The sequence below is a fragment of the Hypanus sabinus genome, chromosome 28 (genome assembly GCF_030144855.1).
Source record: "Hypanus sabinus isolate sHypSab1 chromosome 28, sHypSab1.hap1, whole genome shotgun sequence".
NCBI lineage: Eukaryota > Metazoa > Chordata > Chondrichthyes > Myliobatiformes > Dasyatidae > Hypanus > Hypanus sabinus.
Genome location: NC_082733.1, coordinates 24,471,766 through 24,494,012, shown reverse-complemented (window position 1 = coordinate 24,494,012; position 22,247 = coordinate 24,471,766). Strand labels below are relative to the sequence as shown.

Here is a 22,247-nt window from a genome sequence, read left to right as displayed (position 1 = left end):
GATTATTCACTGCTGGAGTGCATTCAGGTTCAATCCTGTCCTCAGAAATCTGCAGTATATGTAGAGGAAAGTGACCCAGCCAGTTTTTTTTTAAAACTTTCTCCCTTTCAAGATGGATGAAAACTGTTGCATTGTTTCACACAAGTTAAAACTGCAGAAGCATTGAGTCCTCCAAGCTCTGAGAACAACACCTTGACAACCCATTTCATACTTAGGTTATCATTATGAGTCCTGATAGTGTGTTTGCCTGAAATACTGACCGTTTACTGCTCTCCGGGCATGCTGCCTAACTTACAGAGTTTCTCCAGCACTTTGGAATTGCCCTTCTTGAAGTTCTGCAGTCTTTCTGCTGAGAATAATCCCAGAGAACTGTTGTGGAGAGAGTTCCAGGATTTGAAGCCGGTGACAGAAAAAGACCAGTGATATACTTCCATATCAGGGTGATGCATAGATAGAAGGAGACCCTGCAGGTACAGGAGGTTTCATGAGTCTGCAGCCCTTGTCCTTTGTGATGATAAAGCCAGCCGGTTTCGAAGGAGCTGTGGGAATTTTCTAGCTAAGTATCTGCAGAGAATATCTCCAGAAGGGATTCATTATTAGATGTATCATTGTAAGTTCTAAACAAGAGTTCCAGACCTGAAGCATTAGCTCTTTCCAAAGGTACTGCCTGACCCGTTGAATGTTACCAGCAATTCCTATTACAATATTTAATTATATTGGGTTAGCTTTCCAATTGGCCTCATAATCAGAAAGTTGATACATACGCTACCTCCTACTCTTGGAGTGATACTGTGCTGGTTTCAATTTCTCCCGATGCAGGAGGGCAGTGAAATAAGATCCGAAAAGCCCCTATCTTTGATCTCTGCCTATGTTAGCTTCACCAGGACCGAACTTTTAATAAGTTACCTGAGACATAGTTGATAGAGTTGATAGTACACCCACTATGCTAAATTTCTTGAGCTAAACTCAGCAAGGGTTGAAACTGGTGCATTCTAAAACCTGCAACACCCTTCTATGAAACCAGTAAACCTTTTTTCTGAGATGGAGAGCTGCTTAGCTGGACTTCCCTGCATTCACGATGTAATCCGAAATGAAATGTACAGCAGAATGGTGAAGCAAATGTTGCTGTGGCTTGATCTCACTTAGCAACTTAATTTATAGAAGCATTGTTCACATATTAATGTTCCAGCATTTCTTCAGTGAGAACCAAGTATGGTGTGTGGCAAATGTTAATCACATTTATGGATAAAGCTGTCTGTAATTGAGGTGGGTGAAGTGATTTAGTCTCCACTGTTCAAGTTTCCCAGCACCCAAGCCAACCACCCTTTTCCATAGCTGCAAGTGAAGAACACACTTTATCAATTACCGCTGACCTTATTTTGAGTCCTTCAGAGTTTGCTATTGCAGATGAAGACAGTAAACTTGGATCCACACTGGAAAACACTGGAAATTCTAGTGCAAAAGAGTTATGACCCTCTCGACAGACCTTCCTATTTTTAGCCACGTACTAAGGTCAACTTTTTTTTTGGAAAAATGCTTCTATGATTTTACAGCAGGCTAGCTTGTTTGGGAAAATCTCCTCTGTGTGAGTTGGAACATTGGTAGATCCTGGAGCAATCAGTTGTAATAAAAAGCACTATTTTCCTGCAGTATCAGTCAAATCTTTATTCCACTGGATCTTCTAGAACTAAGGATGCCTTTTGAGATCTTACGTTTGTACATCTGACTGTTAGCCTTTCCCAGCACTGTTGGGGCCATCCTCAAGAATCACTTTAAGTACATAGAAGCAGTCAACGTGTGTACCAGTTACTTGTACGTTGTGCTTCATCTGATTGCTCTTATATTTACTGGATATGCATTGTGTTCATTATACTCACTGTGTATTTTTAATGCTATATTGGATCTGGAGTAACAATCTTTTGTTTTCTTTTACACTCGTGCACTGAAGTGTGACAATAAACAGTGTTGAATTGTGAATCATACATTGCCAGTAACACACACAAAATGCTGGAGGAACTCGGGAAGCCAGGCAGCATCTTTGGAGAAGAGTAAACAGTCGACGTTTCAGGCTGTGACCTTTCTTCAGGACTGGAAAGGAAGTGGAGAAGTCTGAGTAAGAAGATTGGGGGTGGGGGGGGAGGAAGAAAGAAGTACAAGCAGGTAGGTGATAGGTGAAACTGCGAGAGGGGGAGGGGTGAAGTAAAGAGCTAAGAAGTTGATTGGTGAAAAGAGATAAAGGGCCAGAGGAGGGGAAATCTGATTGGAGAAGATAGACCACGGAAGAAAGGGAAGGAGGAGGAGCACCAGAGGGAGGTAATGGGCAAGTGAGGAGATATGGTGAGAGAGGGAAAGAGGAATGGCAAATGGTGAAGTGGGGGGCAGGGGGTGGCACAATTTCCAGAAGTTCAAGAAATCTGTGTTCATGCCATCAGGTTGGAGGCTACCCAGAAGGATAGGTACTCGGCAAAGCAGTCTCTCATTCTACATTAGGTTGCACTGATATACAGGCCACACCGGGAGCACCAGATAGAGTAGATGACCCCAGCAGATTCGCAAGTGAAGTGTTGCCTCACCTGGAAGGACTGTTTGGTCCCTGAATGGTAGTGAGGAGGAGGTGTAGGGGCAGGTGTGACAATTGTTCCACTTGCAAGGGTACTACCAGGAGGGAGGTCAGTAGGGAGGGACATGGACAAGGGAACGGAATGCAGAAAGTGGAGGGTAGGGGGGGAAGCAGAGTGAAAGATGTGCTCGATGATGGGATCTAGTTAGATATGGCAGAAGTTATGGAGAATTATGTGTTGAACATGGAGACTAGTGGGGTGGTAGGTGAGGACAAGTGCCCTGGTGTGGCAGCGGAAGGAAGGGGGTGAAGGCAGACGTGAGTGAAATGGAAGAGGTGCGTGTGAGGGCAGTGTTGATGGTGGACTTCCATTGTCATATTGAGTGGTCAACAAACACTTTATATACAGACAGAGTGCCACAATGCTGAGCAAATTAGTCAATATCTGTAAATTTATAGATGCTCCTGAGGATTTAAAAAAAAATGTTGTGTTAATACTTCTATTGCTCATTTGCACAAGTTCGGTTAGGGAACACAATAGTAGGTGGTTTCCGGGAACTGTACTTCCAGGTACACAAAGTGTAAAAGTGAAGTTACATTATTCCTCTCACAGCTGTATTAGCCCAGTTAACCGCATGACAGTTATTTAAAAAATATGTGAACATAATTGAGTACTGGAGTACTTCTGCTTTCTCATCCCATCAGTTAATGTTGTTCTTGGTCTCATCCTGATACTTCATCCATGCAGTATTCCGAACGCTTTCTTGGTGAAAAATGTACCCTGCGCATCCCTTCTGATGTCAACATAATTGATGAATGTCTTTAACAGTGTGGAATCTCGAATTAGAGAATAATTGTAGGGAATTTATTATTGTGGCATGTCTTTTTTTAGTAAAACCTCAACTACCAGCTCTATAGAATTGTGTTGCTTATAGTTGGTTCAATTTTCAAAGCACTTTCAGTAGCGGTAGATGGAATAGGAAAGTCTTGCTATGGTTGGGTGCCGGGCTGTCATTAGTATACCAGTCTGTTTGCAACTTTTTTTTCCAATATAGCTAGTCAATTTGTGGAAACAAAACTGATGGTTGTGCATTTGCTGTAAAGGTATGGAATTAAGGGCACAGAGTTGATCTGCTAAAACTGCCCCGCTGGGTTCTCACAAACTGGTTGTTATTTAGTTACTTGTTATTTCAAGATGCATCTTGGAATAGTCTTTCTGACCCATAGAGCCCCACAGCCCATTAACCTATCAATTTAACCCCATCCTAATTACCGGACATTTTACAATGCCTAATTAATCTACTAACTGGTACGTCTTTAGAATGCGGGAGGAAACCAGAGCATGTGGAGGAGACCATAGAAACCATGGGGAGGGTGTAAAGACTCCCTAAAGGTCTGTGCCAGAACTGACCTCTGAACTATATTGGCTCACTGCTACGCTACCATGTTTTGTTCAGATGCTCCCAGGTGGGTGAATTGCATAGTTGTATAGATCTGCAGTAAGCCTGTGATGTGCTGGGCGACAGATGTGTCACCAGGCTGGGATTCCCTAAGCCAGAACGGAATTCTATACTCTTAACACTAAATTTGACTCTGTTAACTTGAGTAGGTTCAGCAATTTATACCTGAAGCTATTTCCTTTATTCGACTGCACTCGAGAAACTGCTCAGCAGGAGTTGAGTCTGCACTTATTTAAATGCAGATTTGTGCCTGTGAGGTTAGAAGGGAGAAAGTAAATCCTCTTATTATTTCTTAGTGCTTTAATGAGTTTTTAATTTTTAATTTTTTGTGTTTTAATTGCAGCAGTTTCTGGAGATAATGCAGGAGAGGGATTTGTAGTGGAAAGGGGAAAATCCAGTAGTAGTGGCCAATGTAGGAACCAGTGGCTTAGCCAAGGTTGAGAAGTTCTGCTGAAGGAAGCTGGGCAGCTGGGGTACAAATTTTTTTTTAAAAAAGCAGAAGTACAAAAACTGAAGATGCAAAAACATTGTTGGGAATTTTATATTGGTCCCTAGCATTAAATTTAATACAGAGCATAGTATAAATCAAAAAAGTGTTTTAAATCTCCCCTCAGTAGATCACATTGTCCACTTTTATTTTCAAAGCCTTGTCAATGGGTCTAGTTACTTAATAAAAGTCAAAGTACATTTATTATCAAAGTACGTATACTATGTACGACCTGAAGATTCGTCTTTTTACAGGCTGCCAATGTTCTATATAGTATACATACTTTGATAATGAACTTTGAACTTTAATCAAATAACTAGCTCCTTACAGTGAAACTGCCTTGTTCTTTCCCCAGCACCAATGCCAATAACTCAGGAATGAAAACCCATTTCTTCTCCACTGACCTTTCAGATTCAGTTCTCTGAACTTGTGTCTCCCGTACAATCCAAGTTGCAATATAGGAAAATTTAAAAATATGTAGAATAAAGGAAAAAGCCTATAACAGTGGATAAAGATCAAGGTATTGATAAGTCAAGGAAAATAGAATGATACAAAAGCAAAGTTGAAGGTTTTTTTTTATAGAACTGCATTGTAGTGCTGAAGAAGATAAGTGAATTAGCAACACAAATTGAGGTACAATTTAATAACCGTTAAAGAAGTGTGGTTGCAACATGACCAAACTTGGGAATTAATTATTTCACAATAGGTTTAAAAGAGATGGCCAAAATGGAAACTGAAATAGGGTTGTGCTGAATTTAAGGAATAGAAGAAAGGCAGGTGGGAGGAAGTTTCTTGGCTCAGAAGATCAGTAAGTGCAGTACTGTGCAAAAGTCTTAGGCACATACAGTATATATAGCTAGGGTTTCTAAGACTTTACATAGTGGTTTATTTGTCCATGTGGAGCAGAGAGCGAGTTTGTAAATCTTGTGGGAGCAAAGGATGTTCTGATTTTCAAGGGTGGAGCCCTGCGGGAGGGGTGGAGGTCAAGTGGCAGAGGAGGAGTGCCAGGGGCACGGGGTGGCATGGGTACAGACACACCCAGTCTTAGACACCAGGCAATGTCATCTGATTCCAAACAACTGGTTTATTGATTATTGCAGAATGTCTCTCTGGAGTTTCCTGCTCCCTAGTCCTTTTCCCAACCATGATTCCCCTCTCCTTGATAACAGTTAGCTTGACAACGGTATTAGAACAAAACAGCACACGGCCTATTTCCAGTTCAAAGTAAATTTATTATCAATGTACATTTACGTACCCATATGCAATCATGAGATTCGTTTTCTTGCGGGCATTCACAGTAAATACCCTTGTTGGGTTGGGTGTCAAGCTAACAATGTGGCCTCATAATACAGACAAACACTAAAGAAACAGCAAAGTTGCAAGCCAATGCGCCGCATGGGAGGATAAAAGCAATTAAACAGTAAAAATAAAGGAGCACAATAGAATCAATGAAAGGCCTCATGAAAGATGGACAAACAACCAAAGTAAAAAAGATGAAAAGCTATGTAAACATAAAGAAAAATAAATAAGCAGTAAGTATTGAGAACATGAGATGAACAGCACTTGAAAGTGAGTTCACAGATTGTGGCAACGGTTCAGTGTTGAGGTGAGTGAAATGATACCCTCTGGTTCAATGCCCTTATGGTTGAGTGGCAATAACTGTTCCTGAACTTGATGGTTTGGGTCCTGAGGCTCCTGTACCACCTCCCTGATGTCCACAGTGAGAAGAGAGCATGGCCTGGATGGTAGGTGTCTTAGATGATGGATGCTGCTTTCCTCAGAAAGCAGGTTATATGTAATAGATATGTTAATCACATATGTCATCATGCTACCATGTAATACAAGCGTGCCTCACTTAAATTCAAATTACACGTAGGATTTTGGACTCCTGTGACTTCCTTTGAATGTGTAATATTTTGAAGGTACAAAACATAACATTGGTGATGAGGTATTTTTAAATGAACCTGAGACGGCTGTTGATCTGTTAAAGCAGAGCGAGATGTTCAAACTAATAAAAAATGCTGTGAGGAATCATTGAATTCAAAAGAAACAGCCCAGCACACGCAGAATCATTGAGTTAAAAAAAAGCCATAAATGGATAAATTCAGGGTTCATAAAGAGTGAGTACTGAGTGATAGTAACCATTTTAAAAAAATCAGAAATGGCTGGCTTCATTGGAAAGATTGACAAGTTTGATTATACTGTGGGAAAATTGGATCATGTGTACTGAGCTATCGCAACAGTATTTTGAAGCAAATGAAATAGCTGATTAGAAGCGAGTGCCAATTTTGCTCAGTGTATTGGGTACACTGTTTGCATACAGTTTGCTTTGAAGTTTGTTTGCTCAAAACAAGCCATCAGAAATTATCTTTGCTGATATTGTCAAAGTAATGCAGAAACACATAGAACCAAAGCCAATGTTGATTGCAGAATGCTTTAGATTTTATGAGCAGAATTAAAAGGAAGGGCAAATAGATTTCAGCAAGCATGGCTAAATTGAAGAGATTGAGCTTTCTCAGTTTGGTAATGGGCTTAATCCTACTTTAAATGATAATTTAGTTTGTGGAATCTTACAAAAAGGTATTCAAAAATGGCTCCTAACTGAAGCACAGCTTTCCTTTAAAAGAACAGTGGAAATCGCTGTTTCAATGGAAACTGCAGAGAGAGGTGCAATTGAGTTGCAGTCGGGAATGAAAGTGAGTGTGAACAAAATTGCATCATCTAAATCGAAACCAGCCTAGCCGAATAAGTTCTGTTACGATTGTGTCAGGGGCTCACATACACCAAACAACTGCAGATTTAAGCATGGAAATTGCAGAAAATGCCATAAAGTAGGACACATTCAAAGAGAATGTTGGGCAGACAAAAATAAATGGACTTCACAGGGAAGAGAAAGTGCTAAAAAGTAAAATTTCAGTTTCAGAAAGTGTACTAATCAGCTGATGAAAAGTTTGATAATGATAAGAGTGACACAGGATTGTGCAGCCTCAAGATTTCCAGTGTGAAAATTAAGTATAGAGGAGCAATATAGCTCATACCAAAGGTGAACTGCAAATTAATTAAAATGGGAGTTAGACACCAGCTTAGCTGTTTCAGTCATTCCACAAAATGAGTTTGAATAGTATTTCAAATAGAATTATAGCCAGCAGGTACCCAGCTACAAAGTTACACTGGAGAAAAGATAACTCCTGCCGGAATGGCATTTGTAACAGTGGAATACAACAACCAGCAAACCACATTGAGCTCGGATGTGGTAAAAACAAGAGAATCAGCATTGTGAGGGGTGTGATTGGCTAAAACAACTACAACTTGATTGAAAATCTGTATACAATCTGCATGGCGCATCCCCTGCAATGAAGGCAAATTAAGAAAGGTATTGGATCATGCCACAACTGTCTCCATGCCATACGCCATGAACCATTGTCAAACAGGTGTTGGTTCCAACCTCTGTGCCTCTCGTTGGAGAGTATATTGGACCAAGGAAAGACCACACTTCTCAGAGGAATCATGCAAGTGGCGATAGCAGTTGTCAGACTACAACAGTTGTTGTAGGCAACATATCTGAGAAAGCTTCTGATATGTTAATCAAGCAGTGGCTTGGTTTTGAGCTGAAAGAGAGTTCTGGGAGATTCAGGAAAGATGCAAGCATTTGGCTTCTGTGAGTATAAAGAACCAGAATCTACTCTGAGTGCATTAAGGTTATTGCTTGAACTTCAAGTGGGAAACAAAAAGCTGCTTGTAAAAGTAGAATCAAAGATCAAAGCCCAGCTGGAAGACCAAAAAGAAAGAAGTCAATGGAGATAGGAAAACTGAGAATTTGTTAGATGATGTTGTGGATGAGGAAACCAAGACAGATCAGATAAAGGGAGCAATAGAAGGATTAATAAGAGAATACTCCAGTGCACTTTCCCAAGCTCAAAATGAACAAACTAGAAGAAGAAAAACGAAGAAGAAAGGTGACTACCACTGTCAGAACTACTTCCTGCAGTCTCAGAGTCAACTCCATCAACCACCACGAGAGGCCGGAACCTAAGATTGTTTCACAGCCATAAGTCTCACCTGCCAAGCAGAGGGGTGGCCCTTGTCAGGAAATATATTATCCCGCAGGAGTAAGAAATCCTCCACAATGATTAGGCACAAATAGAGCAGTTTAAATATTGATTATGCTGTGATTGTTAGTATATAGTAGTTGTATTATATAATATACTGTAGCGGTACGCAGGTCGGGTTCCGCCCATGCTGTGAAGTGGGTATGGGGGCCAGGTTACCGAGCTTCTCGCGTAGTCTGCCCAGGACTGCTGCGGGATCTTCCTCTTGCCCCTGTGGGGCTGGTATGAACTCCCCGGGGACGACCAGGGTTGCGTCGTACACCAACTCGGCCGACGAGGCGTGCAGATCGTCTTTGGGTGCCTTGCGGATGCTGAGTAGGACCCAGGGAAGCTCGTCCGCCCAGTTGGCTCCTCTCAGGCGGGCCATGAGGGCCGACTTCAGGTGACGGTGGAAACGCTCCACTAGCCCGTTCGACTGCGGGTGGTAGGCAGTGGTGCGGTGCAGCTGAGTCCCCAAAAGTCTGGCCATAGCTGACCACAGGCTGGAGGTGAACTGGGCACCTCTGTCGGAGGTAATGTGGGCCGGTACACCAAAGCGAGATATCCAGGTGGTGATCAGGGCCCGGGCGCAAGATTCGGAGGTGGTGTCGGTGAGCGGGATCGCCTCTGGCCATCTTGTGAACCGGTCCACGATAGTCAGGAGGTGATGTGCTCCGCGTGACACTGGCAGGGGGCCCACGATATCCACATGAATGTGGTCGAAACGCCGGTGGGTGTGGTGGAACTGCTGCGGCAGAGCTTTGGTGTGCCGCTGCACTTTGGCCGTCTGGCAGTGCATGCACGTTTTGGCCCATTCACTGACCTGTTTGTGGAGTCCGTGCCAAACGAACCTGCTGGAAACCAGCCGGACAGTTGTCCGGATGGAGGGATGCGCCAAGTTATGAATGGAGTCGAAAACACGGTGCCGCCAGGCTGTTGGGATGACAGGACGGGGCTGGCCGGTGGCGACGTCACAGAGTAGGGTCCTCTCACCTGGGCCTATGGGGAGGTCCTGGAGCTGCAAACCGGAGACTGCGGTTCTGTACTTTGGAATCTCCTCATCTGCCTGCTGTGCCTCTGCCAGTGCCTCAAAGTCTATCCCTTGGGAAAGGGCATGAATGGTAGGGCGAGAGAGCACATCCGCCATGACATCGTCCTTACCTGAGACGTGCCGGACATCCGTCGTGTATTCAGAGATGTAGGACAGGTGGCGTTGCTGGCGGGACGACCAGGGGTCGGACGCTTTCGTAAACGCAAAGGTAAGCGGTTTGTCGTCCGTGAACGCGGTGAAGGGCCGACCTTCTAGGAAGTACCTGAAATGCCGGATTGCCTGGTAGAGCGCCAACAGTTCCCGGTCGAAAGCACTGTATTTGAGCTCGGGTGGCCGCAGGTGTTTGCTGAAAAATGCCAGGGGTTGCCAGCGACCTACGATGAGTTACTCCAGTACCCCACCGACTGCTGTTACAGAGGCGTCCACTGTGAGGGCGGTAGGGACGTCCATTCTGGGGTGCACTAGCATCGCGGCGTTCGCCAAAGCTTCCTTCGTTTGAACGAAAGCGGCGGCGGACTCCTCGTCCCAGGTAATGTCCTTGCTCAGACCGGACAGCAGGGCGAACAGGGGGCACATGATCCGGGCAGCTGAAGGGAGGAAGCGGTGGTAGAAATTGACCATACCTAAGAATTCCTGAAGACCTTTGAACGTGGTGGGTCGGGGGAAATGGCGGACCGCGTCTACCTTAGCGGGCAGAGGAGTTGCCCCGTCTTTAGTAATCCTGTGGCCCAGGAAGTCAATGGTGTCGAGCCCGAACTGGCATTTGGCGGGGTTGATCGTTAGACCATACTCACTCAGTCGGGCGCAGAGTTGACGAAGGTGGGACAGATGCTCCTGACGACTGCTGCTGGCTATGAGGATGTCGTCCAAATAGATAAACGCAAAGTCCAGGTCCCGTCCCACCGCATCCATTAACCGCTGGAACGTCTGTGCAGCATTCTTCAGGCCGAACGGCATGTGGAGGAACTCGAAAAGGCCAAACGGGGTGATGAGAGCCATTTTGGGGACGTCGTCCGGATGCATCGGGATCTGATGGTACCCTCGGACGAGGTCTACCTTGGAGAAGATCCGCGCACCGTGCAAGTTTGCTGCAAAGTCCTGAATGTGCGGCACAGGGTAGCGGTCCGGTGCGGTAGCCTCGTTCTGCCTGCGGTAGTCGCCGCATGGTCTCCAGCCCCCTGTCGCTTTAGGCACCATGTGCAGGGGGGAGGCCCATGGGCTGTCGGACCGCCGGATGATCCCCAAATCCTCCATCCTCCTGAACTCCTCCTTTGCCAGTCGGAGCTTGTCCGGGGGAAGCCGCTGAGCGCGGGCGTGGAGGGGTGGTCCCTGGGTCGGGATGTGGTGCTGTACGCTGTGTCAGGGCAGAGTCGCTGTGAACTGCGGTGCCAGAACCGAAGGAAAATCTGCCAGGACCCTGGTGAAGTCTTTGTTGGACAGTGTGATGGAGCCGAGGTGAGGGGCTGGCAACTGGGCTGCACCCAGGGAGAACGTCTGAAAGGTCTCGGCATGGACCAGTCTCTTCCTGGGCAGGTCAACCAGTAGGCTGTGAGCCCGCAAAAAATCCGCACCCAGAAGTGGTTGGGCTGCGGTGGCCAGTGTGAAGTCCCACGTGAACTGGCTGGAGCCGAACTGTAGCTGCACCTGACGGGTGCCATAGGTCCTTACTGCGCTGCCGTTCGCGGCCGTCAGGGGGGAACCCGGTGCCCTGCTGTGGGTGTCGTAACTCGTCGGAGGTAAAACGCTAACCTCAGCACCGGTGTCAACCAAAAAGCGGCATCCTGAACGCTTGTCCCAGACATACAGGAGGCTATCCTGATGGCCAGCCGCCGTAGCCATCAGCGGCGGCTGGCCCTGGCGTTTCCCGGGAACTTGGAGGGCGGGCGACAACGGTGGGCTTCTGCGCCCCACCGCTGGTGGTAGAAGCACCATTGTTCGTTGTGCCCCCCACCCCTGCCCCTGGGGTTAGTGGGCTCTGCAACCGGGCCTGGACTGGTTTGCTGCTGGGAGCGTGGCCTGGTGATCTGTGCAATGGACGCCCCGCTCACTTTCATGGCGTTCCACAGCAAGTCCGCCCTGGCTGCCACCTTCCGGGGGTCACTGAAATCCGCGTCGGACAGCAGCAGGCGTATGTCCTCGGGCAGCTGCTCCAGGAATGCCTGCTCAAACATGAGGCATGTGTGTCCACCGGTCAGAGACAACATCTCATTCATTAGAGCCGATGGAGTTCTGTCGCCCAAGCCATCCAGGTGCAGTAAACGGGCAGCCCGCTCGCGTCGTGAGAGTCCGAAAGTCCTGAGGAGCAGGGCTTTGAATTCCGTGTACTTGCCGTCTGCTGGGGGCGACTGTATGAACTCCGCGACCTGGGCCGCTGTGTCCTGGTCGAGGGAGCTCACCAAGTAGTAGTAGCGGGTGTCCTCGGAGGCGATTTGCCGAACGTGGAATTGGGCTTCAGCTTGCTGAAACCACAGGTGAGGTCGCTGTGTCCAGAAACCCGGCAGTTTCAACAAAACCGCATGAACAGAGGCAGTGTCGGTCATTTCTGGTCCAAAATTCTTTTGGACCTTCGGGGTCACCAATTGTAGCGGTGTGCTACACGCAGCGCTAAAATTACGACACGGAATCGGTAACTGCAGTCGAAGGAAAAACTTTATTCGAAATCCCCAGCCTCACTTTTAAGCCTCCCTCAACCTGCCCCCTGTGGCGCAGAGGCTCCAAAGCTCTGTGCTTGCAAATCCCCGCAGGCTATCTCCCTTAGCCGGAATGCTGGCTAATTGTGAGCCGGTTCGGATGTGCCAGGAAATGGGTCGCCACAATACTGTATATATAATTGAGATGCATTCTCTATTGAGTTGGAGTTTATAGCCAAGCAGAGAGGGGTGTTGTGTATTTAATATTTCAGTTATCTTGTGTGTGTGTGTGTGTGTGTGTGTGTGTGTGTGTGTGTGTGTGTATAAAGCATTCTTCATTTCAATGATTCATTCTGGGTTCTATGTAAAAGATACATTAATCATATACATTATCAAACTATCACGTGATACACGCACACTGCACTTAAAGTAAAGACAAAGTTACATTTCGGACTCCTGTGCTGACCTTTGAATTAGATTAATGCTGTGAACTTACAAAGCATAGCTGGCCATGGGGTCATCTTAAATTAATCCCATTTGTCTGCATATGCTCTCTTTCCTTCCATTCCCTGCCTGTTCATGTGCCTGTCCTAAAGCATTTTAAATATTACTCAAATTAGCAACTTCCCCCACCTCCCTGGTTCAATGGTTCCTTTTAATACCAGAGAATATATACTGTATACAACCTGAAATTCTTACTCTTTGCAAACATCCATGAAAACAGAGGAGTACTCCAAGGAATGAATGACGGAAAAATATTAGAACCCCAAAGCTGGTTCTCCCCCTCCCATGCACATGTCTTAGGCATCTACTCTGTAAAAACAAACTTGTCTCACAGATCTCCTTTAAACTTTTTCCCTTTCACCTTAAAGTCTTAAGCCACTTCATATTTGACATTTCCACCTTCGAGAAAGGATTTTGGCTATATACCCTATCTGTACCTCTGATTGTATTTGTTTCTACCAGATTGAACCTCACTACTACCCTCTATCTTCAATGGCCAGGCCGATTTTGATTCCAATTTACCAAGTAACCTGCAATCTCATGTGCTTTACTCTTCTTTTTCAGCCTACCATGAGGAACTATGTCAAATGCTTTACGAACAGCCACGTAGACAACATCCTCTGCCCTACCTTCTTCAGTCATCTTGGTCACATCCTGGAAAGCTCAGTCAAGTTTCTAAAACATGATCTCGTCTTTACAAATTTTGCACAGTGGTTGGCACTTTGTTTATATAATTGTATTGATTTTCCTGTAAATGCCTGCAAGAAAATGAATCTCAAGGTTGTATATACAGTTGGCCCTCCTTATCCGCAGATTCAACCGACCGTGAATCGAGAAAACCCGGAAGTGCTCTTCCAGCACTTGTTGTTCGAGCATGTACAGACTTTTTTTTTCCTGTGATTATTCCCTAAACAATGCAGTATAACAACTATTTTACATAGCATTTATATTGTATTAAGTATTATAAGTAATCTAGAGATGGTTTAAAGTATACGGGAGGATGTGAGTGGGTTATCATGGATCAGGATCAAAAAATATTGTAAGTTCTCCTACTAAGTCAGTTGGAACAGGTACATCCGGTATTATTTAGCATCAGTTAGTTAAACGTTTGTCTTAATGTATAGTATATATTTTACCTTCCTATGCATATAAAACACTTAAGAACATATGTTTCAGTGCCGTGCTCGGGAACTGAAGTTCCTGAGTTTGATCTAGTGACAGATCGCTCCCGAGTGCGCTCTCCACCGTGCCTGGTTGATGTGTAGGATCCCAAAACCCAATAATAAAACCACTACGTTGTTTAGTAATAATTGTAGCTTTCATCGGGGCAGAGCCTTTCTCACTTTATCCTTTAAAATTGTTCTGATCGTTGACTGACTGTAGCCTAACGCTTTTCCAATGACCGATGGCATTTCACCTTTATTATTTCCACTTTATTTTCAATCGTGATCGTGATTATTTTCGTGAACAGAAACACTGCGGATTCAGATCTCTGCCGCTGGGTCCTAATGTCCACTGCACTGAGACAGGTTAAATAAGGTCTGTGGTTCCGCTGGATCCTAAGGCCAACTGCATTTAGACAGGTTGAATAAGGGACTTGAGCATCTGCGAATTTTGGTATCCGTGAGGGGTTCCTGGAACCAGTCCCTCGCTGATAAAGAGGGCCGACTGTAGTTACGTGTGCATACTTTGATCTATGCTTTCCCAAGGATAAATAAATCCTATTCCTAAGAATCTTCTTCGATTATTTCCTTCTTACCGATGTAAAATTCACTGGCCTGGAATTGTCTGGAATTCAGGTTCCAGGACTAGGGGTTTCTGGGGTCTGAGCAGAGACCCAAGGGTAATGATAAGTTTCTCATATCCATGACTGGTATGCTCGTTCCGTGCAGTGTGTGTCCATGGATGATGCCCGAGTATGTTTTGGTAATTCTAGCTCATGGGCAACGTGTTGGAAGAACCTTGACTCCAAAGTGATCACAGTGCACTGTTTGACATCATCCAGTCTGTCCTTGATGTGAAAGTTTTATCAGTTCCACAAAAGGAACTTTGTCCTTGAACTATTGCAAAGACACCCATAAACAAGACAAAGAGTGGGCGGGGGTGGGGGAGAAGGATCTTCAATTGCATTATCAAGCACAATATTTGGTATAATTGTTTCTCTAGGCAATTGTGTTTGCTCTATCAAGCCTTAAGATTCTGCATTCAATTGTAATGCTTAATGGAATTAATTTCTTAAGAGCTTCAATATGAAATACGATTATGAAATATGGATTTGCTAATACTGTACTTTCTTTTAAAGTCGGTGACCCAAGGGAAAATAATTACCTGACAGATAATGGTGCATATCTGTAAATACTTGTAAATTAAATGGTGAAGAAATAAAATGGAATCTTATCTAAATAATGACAGTATGTATGGGTGAGCATGTCTGTGTGTGTGTGTGTGTGTGTGTATGTATGTGTGTATATATAATGAGAGGGAAAGAGAGATAGATAATTGAAGGATAAGTTTAATATAATTAAAATATTTAACAAAATAAAATATATTTTTGAAAGATTTAGCAATTTATCTGAAAAAATTCAATTCATATGTGTAAAATTCAATTTTCTCTCCAGGGTATCAATTATTTTAATAAAACAGTGGCATGACCTGTCTCCTTGATGGTAGGAGGCAGTGGGAGGATGGAGTTCGGGGGCAAAGATAGGCACCAGTGGCCAATCACCAATCCTCCTTGCTGAACTCTATACAAACTGCTCACTTGCTTCTTTGCAATTTCAATGGCATCTCTGTTCATTTTCGGAAACATTGGTTGTTGATTGGCATCAGCTAAACACAATCTCCTCTGTCAAGTACCAGAGATGTTATCACACTTAATGAGTAGTTAATCCCAATATAGAGGCGTTAGACAGTGTAACAAGGGGGTATAAAGCTAATTCTAAACATGCACAGAGAGCTAAAAAAACATGCAAAGATATTTAAAGCAAAATTGAAATATTATAAATCAATTAATAAGATATTTTAAATTCCACCATATTTTGATACAAAAGAAAGTTAAAATCCACAATTATTACATATTGTTTGCAGAACTAAAATATTTACTAATCTGGTACTATGGTTTGAAACTTCATTAAAGATTTAGTCAAGCACCAAGGAACAAACCATAACACTTTCATTGTGTTTTACAGTAAGGTTAGTTCATAAATATTTAAAATTCAACTTGTAATGACTTGTTTCAGTGGAGAATGCTGCATGCAGTACAACCATAGAACAGTAATCTCTGACAGCAACATTGGGATTTTGTTAAGTATATCCAAAGCTCAAAAGCTGCTGTCAAACTGTGATGTTCTGATAGTGAGTAGTTTTCCCATCAACACTACAGCAAAATTGAAACCACTATCTTTGTGCTTTCACCTTCACACTCTATAGCCCGATGATGACGACTTAGAAAATACTTTAAACATTTAAAAAGAGGCACCTCATATAGCATGTGAACCATTAAAAAAAAATTCAGAACTTCAGACAAGTTGTGCTGAGATTTTTGCAGGATCTCAGGAGGATATCTTGTGTGGCAAAACAGTTGCTGCTTAACATGAGTACATAGTTTATTATTGTCAGGAAACCTTATCAAAAATTATATTTATATTCTGCAGTGAATTTCATTTCCTGAGCCAAAAGGTTTCTCTCAAATTATTCTCATGGGAGGTTAAAATGGCTATGCCTTGTAGTTATGGTGTGCACCAGTTTTAAATGTATGTTCCTTTGAATTCATTTTAAAACTATCTGCTATGTTGGGTTATTTTCTTGAGATTTAATATTCCAGGGAATGGAACATTTTTTAATTTTAGACAAGTGATGCTAGAAAAACAATCCCCAAGATAGGTGGATGTTTATAGAAGAGTCAAACCTTCTCCTTTCTGCCATACTGTGTCCTGAGAAAATAGCTTCTACTGAAGATGACATTTCTTACTACAAATGTCAGATCTGATCTGTTTTTAGACATTTTCAAACAAATTGCATTTTTTTTGCCCAATCCAGTTCTAAAATGCTATTACACAAATGATGTGAAAACAATATGGGAAAATAATCCATCCATTCCCAATCTTGATCTATATTTAAATAAAGTAGATAGTCTTTTTTGTGTTTAGAATTCCTCAGGAGAGCATCCACTCAGAATCAGATTTAATATCTCCCACATATGTCGTGAAACATGTTAACTCTCCTAATCCACATCTAATTAGTGTAATTTTGCCATTATTCTTAAGAGCTTAGTTTATCAGCTTTTCTGTTGCTAAACTGAAAAAATATTTTAATTTGCTGTACAAGATGTAAAGCTTTTAAGATGGTGTATAAATGAATCTAATGCATGCACCTGAATGACAGTTTACAGGGAAAATAACTCTCCCTAATTGTTATGGTTTTGTAAAAGCCTTCTGCTTCAGCTTCAAACTGTTCGGATTTGCAAAGCCATCATCTTTTCTCTCTTTAATTATCTGTGGATGCCTGGGGAATTTAGCCAAATCTACATTGCGGTTGTACCAGGTTTGTTATGTGCTTTTCTGGCTTCCAGTGGAGTAATGCATTCTCAAAAACTGCATCTTTTCCTGCCCCTCCATCACCTTAAGGGCTTTTGCAGAAATCACTTTGTGATCTGCCTTTGTAGAAGATTTTATCACTCATCTTACTCCATCGGTTCCCGTTTCTGATAAAAGTGAGGAAAGGGGAACGTGCTTTACTCTCCCAAATGTATGGCCAACAAAGACAATTTGAGCATCAGGCAAGTTTAATCTCTTATTCTGCCGAGTGTCAACTAATCCCAGGATGGATAGTGACAGCCTCAGCATTTTAAATGGCAAATGTTTTCTGCTGCCGTTCACAAGTCAGCAATGTATTTCTGAACAGTCCAGATCATGGGTCTCAAGTGTCCATTTCCCTCTATAGATGCTCTGTGACCCCCTGAGATTCTCTAGCAGTGTGTGTTGCTCCTGATGTTCAGCATCCATATTCTCTTGTAAAGTTCAAAGTAAAATTTATTATCAGAGTACAATCATGTCACCACATACAACTCTGAGATTCTTTTTCCTGCAAGCATAATATAGAACATTAACTGTAAACAGGATCAATGAAAGAGCAAGAGCAAATGCAAATATAAATAAATAGCAATAAATACTGACAGCCTTAAAATATCAAGTTAAGGAGTTCTTAAAATTGGATCATTGCATGGGGGAACATCTCCATTTCTGAACATGTGCACCCAGATACAAACATTTGCGCACATATTCACACTCACATTTTAGCTTTCTCTCTGAGATTTGCCATCCTTGTGCTGGAAATTTAGTCTCTTTCTATAGAACTGGAGTCTGCTCTAGAGTTCAGAGAGTTTGATTTATAATTCTTGCTGCTCCATTCCAGCAGAAGAGTTTACAATGAAATTTTACAGTTCTTGTTAGGCCAGAGACTTGTTAGGCCATTTCTTGACACCTTTTTGTGGAGAATAAGTAACTGCTCTGAAGAAACTCCAGAGAATTATGAAGAGGTTGCCAAGGTTGCAATTTTTTTTTGGTTTGAGGGAAGATTGGATAGATAGCTGGAATTGTACTCTTTGCGGCAAAAATGGTGACATGTAGACATAGTTGAGATGCATCATATTATGAGGTCAGGAACTATTATGCATAGCAACGGGCTTTAGAAAAACAGACTTAAAGTATTTGGTCAAAGAATTAGAAAGACGATTAGGGGAAAGTTTCTTACTGAGATGTAGTTAGAGATCAGGCTGATCAGGCCTCGTTGGCTGAAAGGATGATGGAAAGAGCCCTCAGTTACACACTCAGGGCTGCCTTCAGGGGAGAAGATTTAGGATGGAGATGAGGAGAAACTGTTTTTCCCAGAGAGTGCTGAATCTGTGGAATTCTCTACCTAGGGAAGCAGTTGAGGCTTCTTCACTAAATATAGTTAAGAAACAGTTAGATAGGTTTTTTCATAGTATGGAAATTAAGGATTATGGGGAAAAGGCAGGTAGATGGAGCTGAGTTTACGGACAGATCAGCCATGATCTTATTGAATGGTGGGGCAGGCCCGATGGGCCGGATGGCCTACTCCTACTCCTATTTCTTATGTTCTTATGTTCAGCCAAATGGAGGTTTCTCACTAATCAATGGTCCTGGTGTGATATAAAATTCTGTGGAATCTGAAGGCCTCCTGCCAAAGTACAAATGGGGTGAGGAAGCTCCCAGTGATGGTGTGGGAGAAGGATTATTGACGGGCCATCCTTGCCAGTAGTGGCGATTTGAAATGAAGTGTGCTTGCAAGTCTCTGTTGCTTTTGGTGATCTGAGCAAGTTCTGACTGGAAAATATTGGAAGTACCAACAATCACCTCCATAGCCTCCAGTCATGGCTAAGGAGGTCTCACCTGTTGATGTGATTATTATGCTAAGCTGCACTCACTTTATCAGGTGCACCTGTACACCTGCTCATTAATGCAAATATCTAATCAGCCAATCATTTCACAACAACTCCATGCATAAAAGCACGTAGACATGATCATGAGGTTCAGTTGTTGTTCAGGCCAAATATCAGAAAAAAATGTGACTTTGACTGTGGAATGCTTGTTGGTGCCAGATGGGGTGGTTTGAGTATCTCAGAAAGTGCTGATGATCTTCTGGGAATTTATGCGCTAGAGTTTCTAGAGTAAACAGAGAATAGCATGAGAAACAAAAAAAAATCCATTGAGCAGCCGTTCTGTGAGCGAAAATGCCTTGTCAGTGAGTGAGATCAGAGGGGAGCAGCTGGACTGCTTTAAGCCAACCAGAAGGCGACAGTAACTCAAATAATCACATGTCTAGTAAAGTGGCCACAGAGTGTATTTTCCATTTAAGAATTCTGTTCATGTTGAATCATATGCAAGAGCAAAGCAATAAAGAAGTGGCCATGATAGCACTATTTATTGCTCAGTCATGTACGTGTTTAATCACTAACATAAATACCGATGGTTTTCAAAATCTTTGCTGCAACAGTTTACACACAGGAAATATTTTTAACACGGCATGGTCATAATGTAATGTTGGATGACTACACGACCATACACAAGAGTGTTGGTGACAAGAAGAAAATGGATGTTTTTATTTTATAACATAAAGTAATGAGGAAAGCAATATAGGTAGAATCTTGTAGCATGCTGAATTTGCTTTCTCAGCAATTAGACAGCCCCCATCCAAGGCCTCCCGGGCTTGTAAACATTGAACTGATTTTCTTTTATAGATAAGACTATTTATCTTGTGCCCATACAACTGCAGCTTGCTGTGTGGAACAACAGGAACTGGATACAGATGTGATCCAGGGTGATGTAACAGTCCTCTGTCCAAATGCTTATTTTGAAACAAATAGGGTTAAGCTGTCTCTTTAAATCGTTCCTTCTGCGAAAGGGGCCTCTCCCTTCCTTGGGTGGTCAGTGGCATTCAGCCAGGAGGAGGCTTTTAGGAACTTGCGGAGTTTTTCCTGGAAGTGTTGGCAAAGAATCCAAGGGGAACTGATGAGATTTTTTCATTTGAGGACTTGAATTATTATGGTTTGGAATACACAGTGTGAAAGGGTGACTGGGGTAGGATTAGTAATAACTATCATAAGGGAATTGGAGAGGTTTGCAGGGTTGTAGGGAAAATGCAAAGATGAACCAATAATTTGATGGAATTAGGTGGCAAGAATTTCATACTTCCACAGTGAGTACAATAATAATGAGCTTGTTACGTCCTGAAAATGTAATTAGTCGCTTCTAGCATGAGGTGAGCCTGCATCACGAGCAGTATCAACCTGTGTGCAGAAGTTAGTTTGTGTTATCCCAGGAGCACCATTGGTAGACTGCAATAGTCGCAAGTGCTCGCTGGTATAATGCTTCACCTCCCATGACACCAAGAGCACCTGTGCTTTCACAGCAGTCAATCGCCTGATGGCCCCTGGGCTCAGATTGCCCCTTCTGGCTACTTATGATGCCCCAGTGCCCTGATTCATATCAAGCTTATTGTCCAAGTCTCTAGCTCCCCCAGTCAGTAGCCTCACTGTGACCCCAAAGCAACAGAAAGGATGTAATATAGTGGTGGGCCCGCAACTGAAGTAAGCATCGGTACACCACCCACCATCCATGTGGCATGAGTGTAACAGTCAAGTACCATTTCTTGCTCTTTGACAGAGTAGGGATGTGCATAGAGGGCTGAATGGACTTCTCTGCTGGCAGATTCTTTGATACCAAGAGTCTTTTGCCAGTAAACTCAAACTGCAGCAGAGGGTTCACGGTGCTGTTGGCATATCAAGCATTTTAAATCTATAATTGGAACGGGGACGATAGTAATAATAGTGTCAATTACATTTAGATTAAGAAATGCACCAACATCTTCTGACTTATTTTAACTGATGGGAATTAAATGAGCTGAACTGTGAAGCTGCTTTGAACAGTTGGATTGTCATTTTGGGTCATTTTCCTGGAAGGTTTATTTCATCATATAGCCAAGAACATTATGTGCTCTGCAGTCAGAATAATTGCCTCTTGGGGCAACCTGTACAAGATTGACTGCCACGATAGCCGCTGTGTTTCCATCTGACTAAATTGACTAAATGCTGTAATAATTTATCTGATTTTCTTGGAGCAGTGTGATGAAAGCTGTGCTTGTGATGAAGACCCCCGCGTTTGATCTGTGTTACGGTGTCTATGGCTGGGTCATGCCTCTGAAAAGTGAGCACAACTTAATTATCCTCTGCATGCTGATTCAAGCCTCAATATGGCATTACTAGAAGGATTTAATCCTGGAAAAGTGTAGGCCTTTTGCGTAGAAGAAAACACCTTCACCTTTCACTTTATGTATGTCTGACAAAAATCATGTCATCCATGAGCAGTTTGAATTCAAAGACCCCTGTCAAGGTTGCGCAAACAGCTGGGACGTTTTCAAACAGTTCCGATCATATTTCCATGGTTTGTTGGATGTCAATAAAGGACAGATTAAATATTTTAAATATTTTACAAGATTTAAAACATAGGGCTGGCATGGAGGCATAGAGTGGTGACATAGTGTAGTGGTTAGCGTAATCGCTTTACAATCACTGATCTGGGTTCGATTCTTGCTGTTGTCTTTTCTCCCCATGACTGTGTGTATTTCCTCTGGGTACTCTGGTTTCCTCCCTCATTCCAAAGACATACAGTTAGTAAGTTGTCAGAAGGATTGTGTTGGTGTTTGAGGAAGCATGTCAACACTTATGGATTGCCCCCATCATAACCTTGCTAATTTGATTTGACACAAACAACATATTTCACTGTATGTTTCAATGGGTGGGGGACAAACAAAGTTATTCTTTCTTTAAGATAATTTACAAGGACTAACAAATAAAGCAAAATTCAGAAGCAATACTTCAGTTATTTTTTTAAGGTCATCATTTTCTCCTGAGGAAATGGGACTTCATACTGGTTAATTTTTCAGAGTCA

General features: G+C 43.0%; 1 protein-coding gene across 10 annotated transcripts in view; it reads left to right on the top strand.

Moving 5' to 3' along the window:
- The window catches only part of atp8b4 (ATPase phospholipid transporting 8B4), a 302,360-nt gene that overhangs the window by 132,352 nt on the left and 147,761 nt on the right, over nt 1-22,247 (top strand). The window contains exon 1 of one of the 10 annotated variants that reach the window (XM_059952739.1): nt 21,476-21,503. The exons of the other annotated variants lie outside the window; for them this stretch is intronic. Within the exon in view, the coding sequence (XP_059808722.1) occupies nt 21,491-21,503 (13 nt within the window). The 5' untranslated portion in view covers nt 21,476-21,490. Of the gene's footprint in view, nt 1-21,475; nt 21,504-22,247 lie in introns of those variants that run through there. 10 annotated transcript variants of the gene reach the window in all.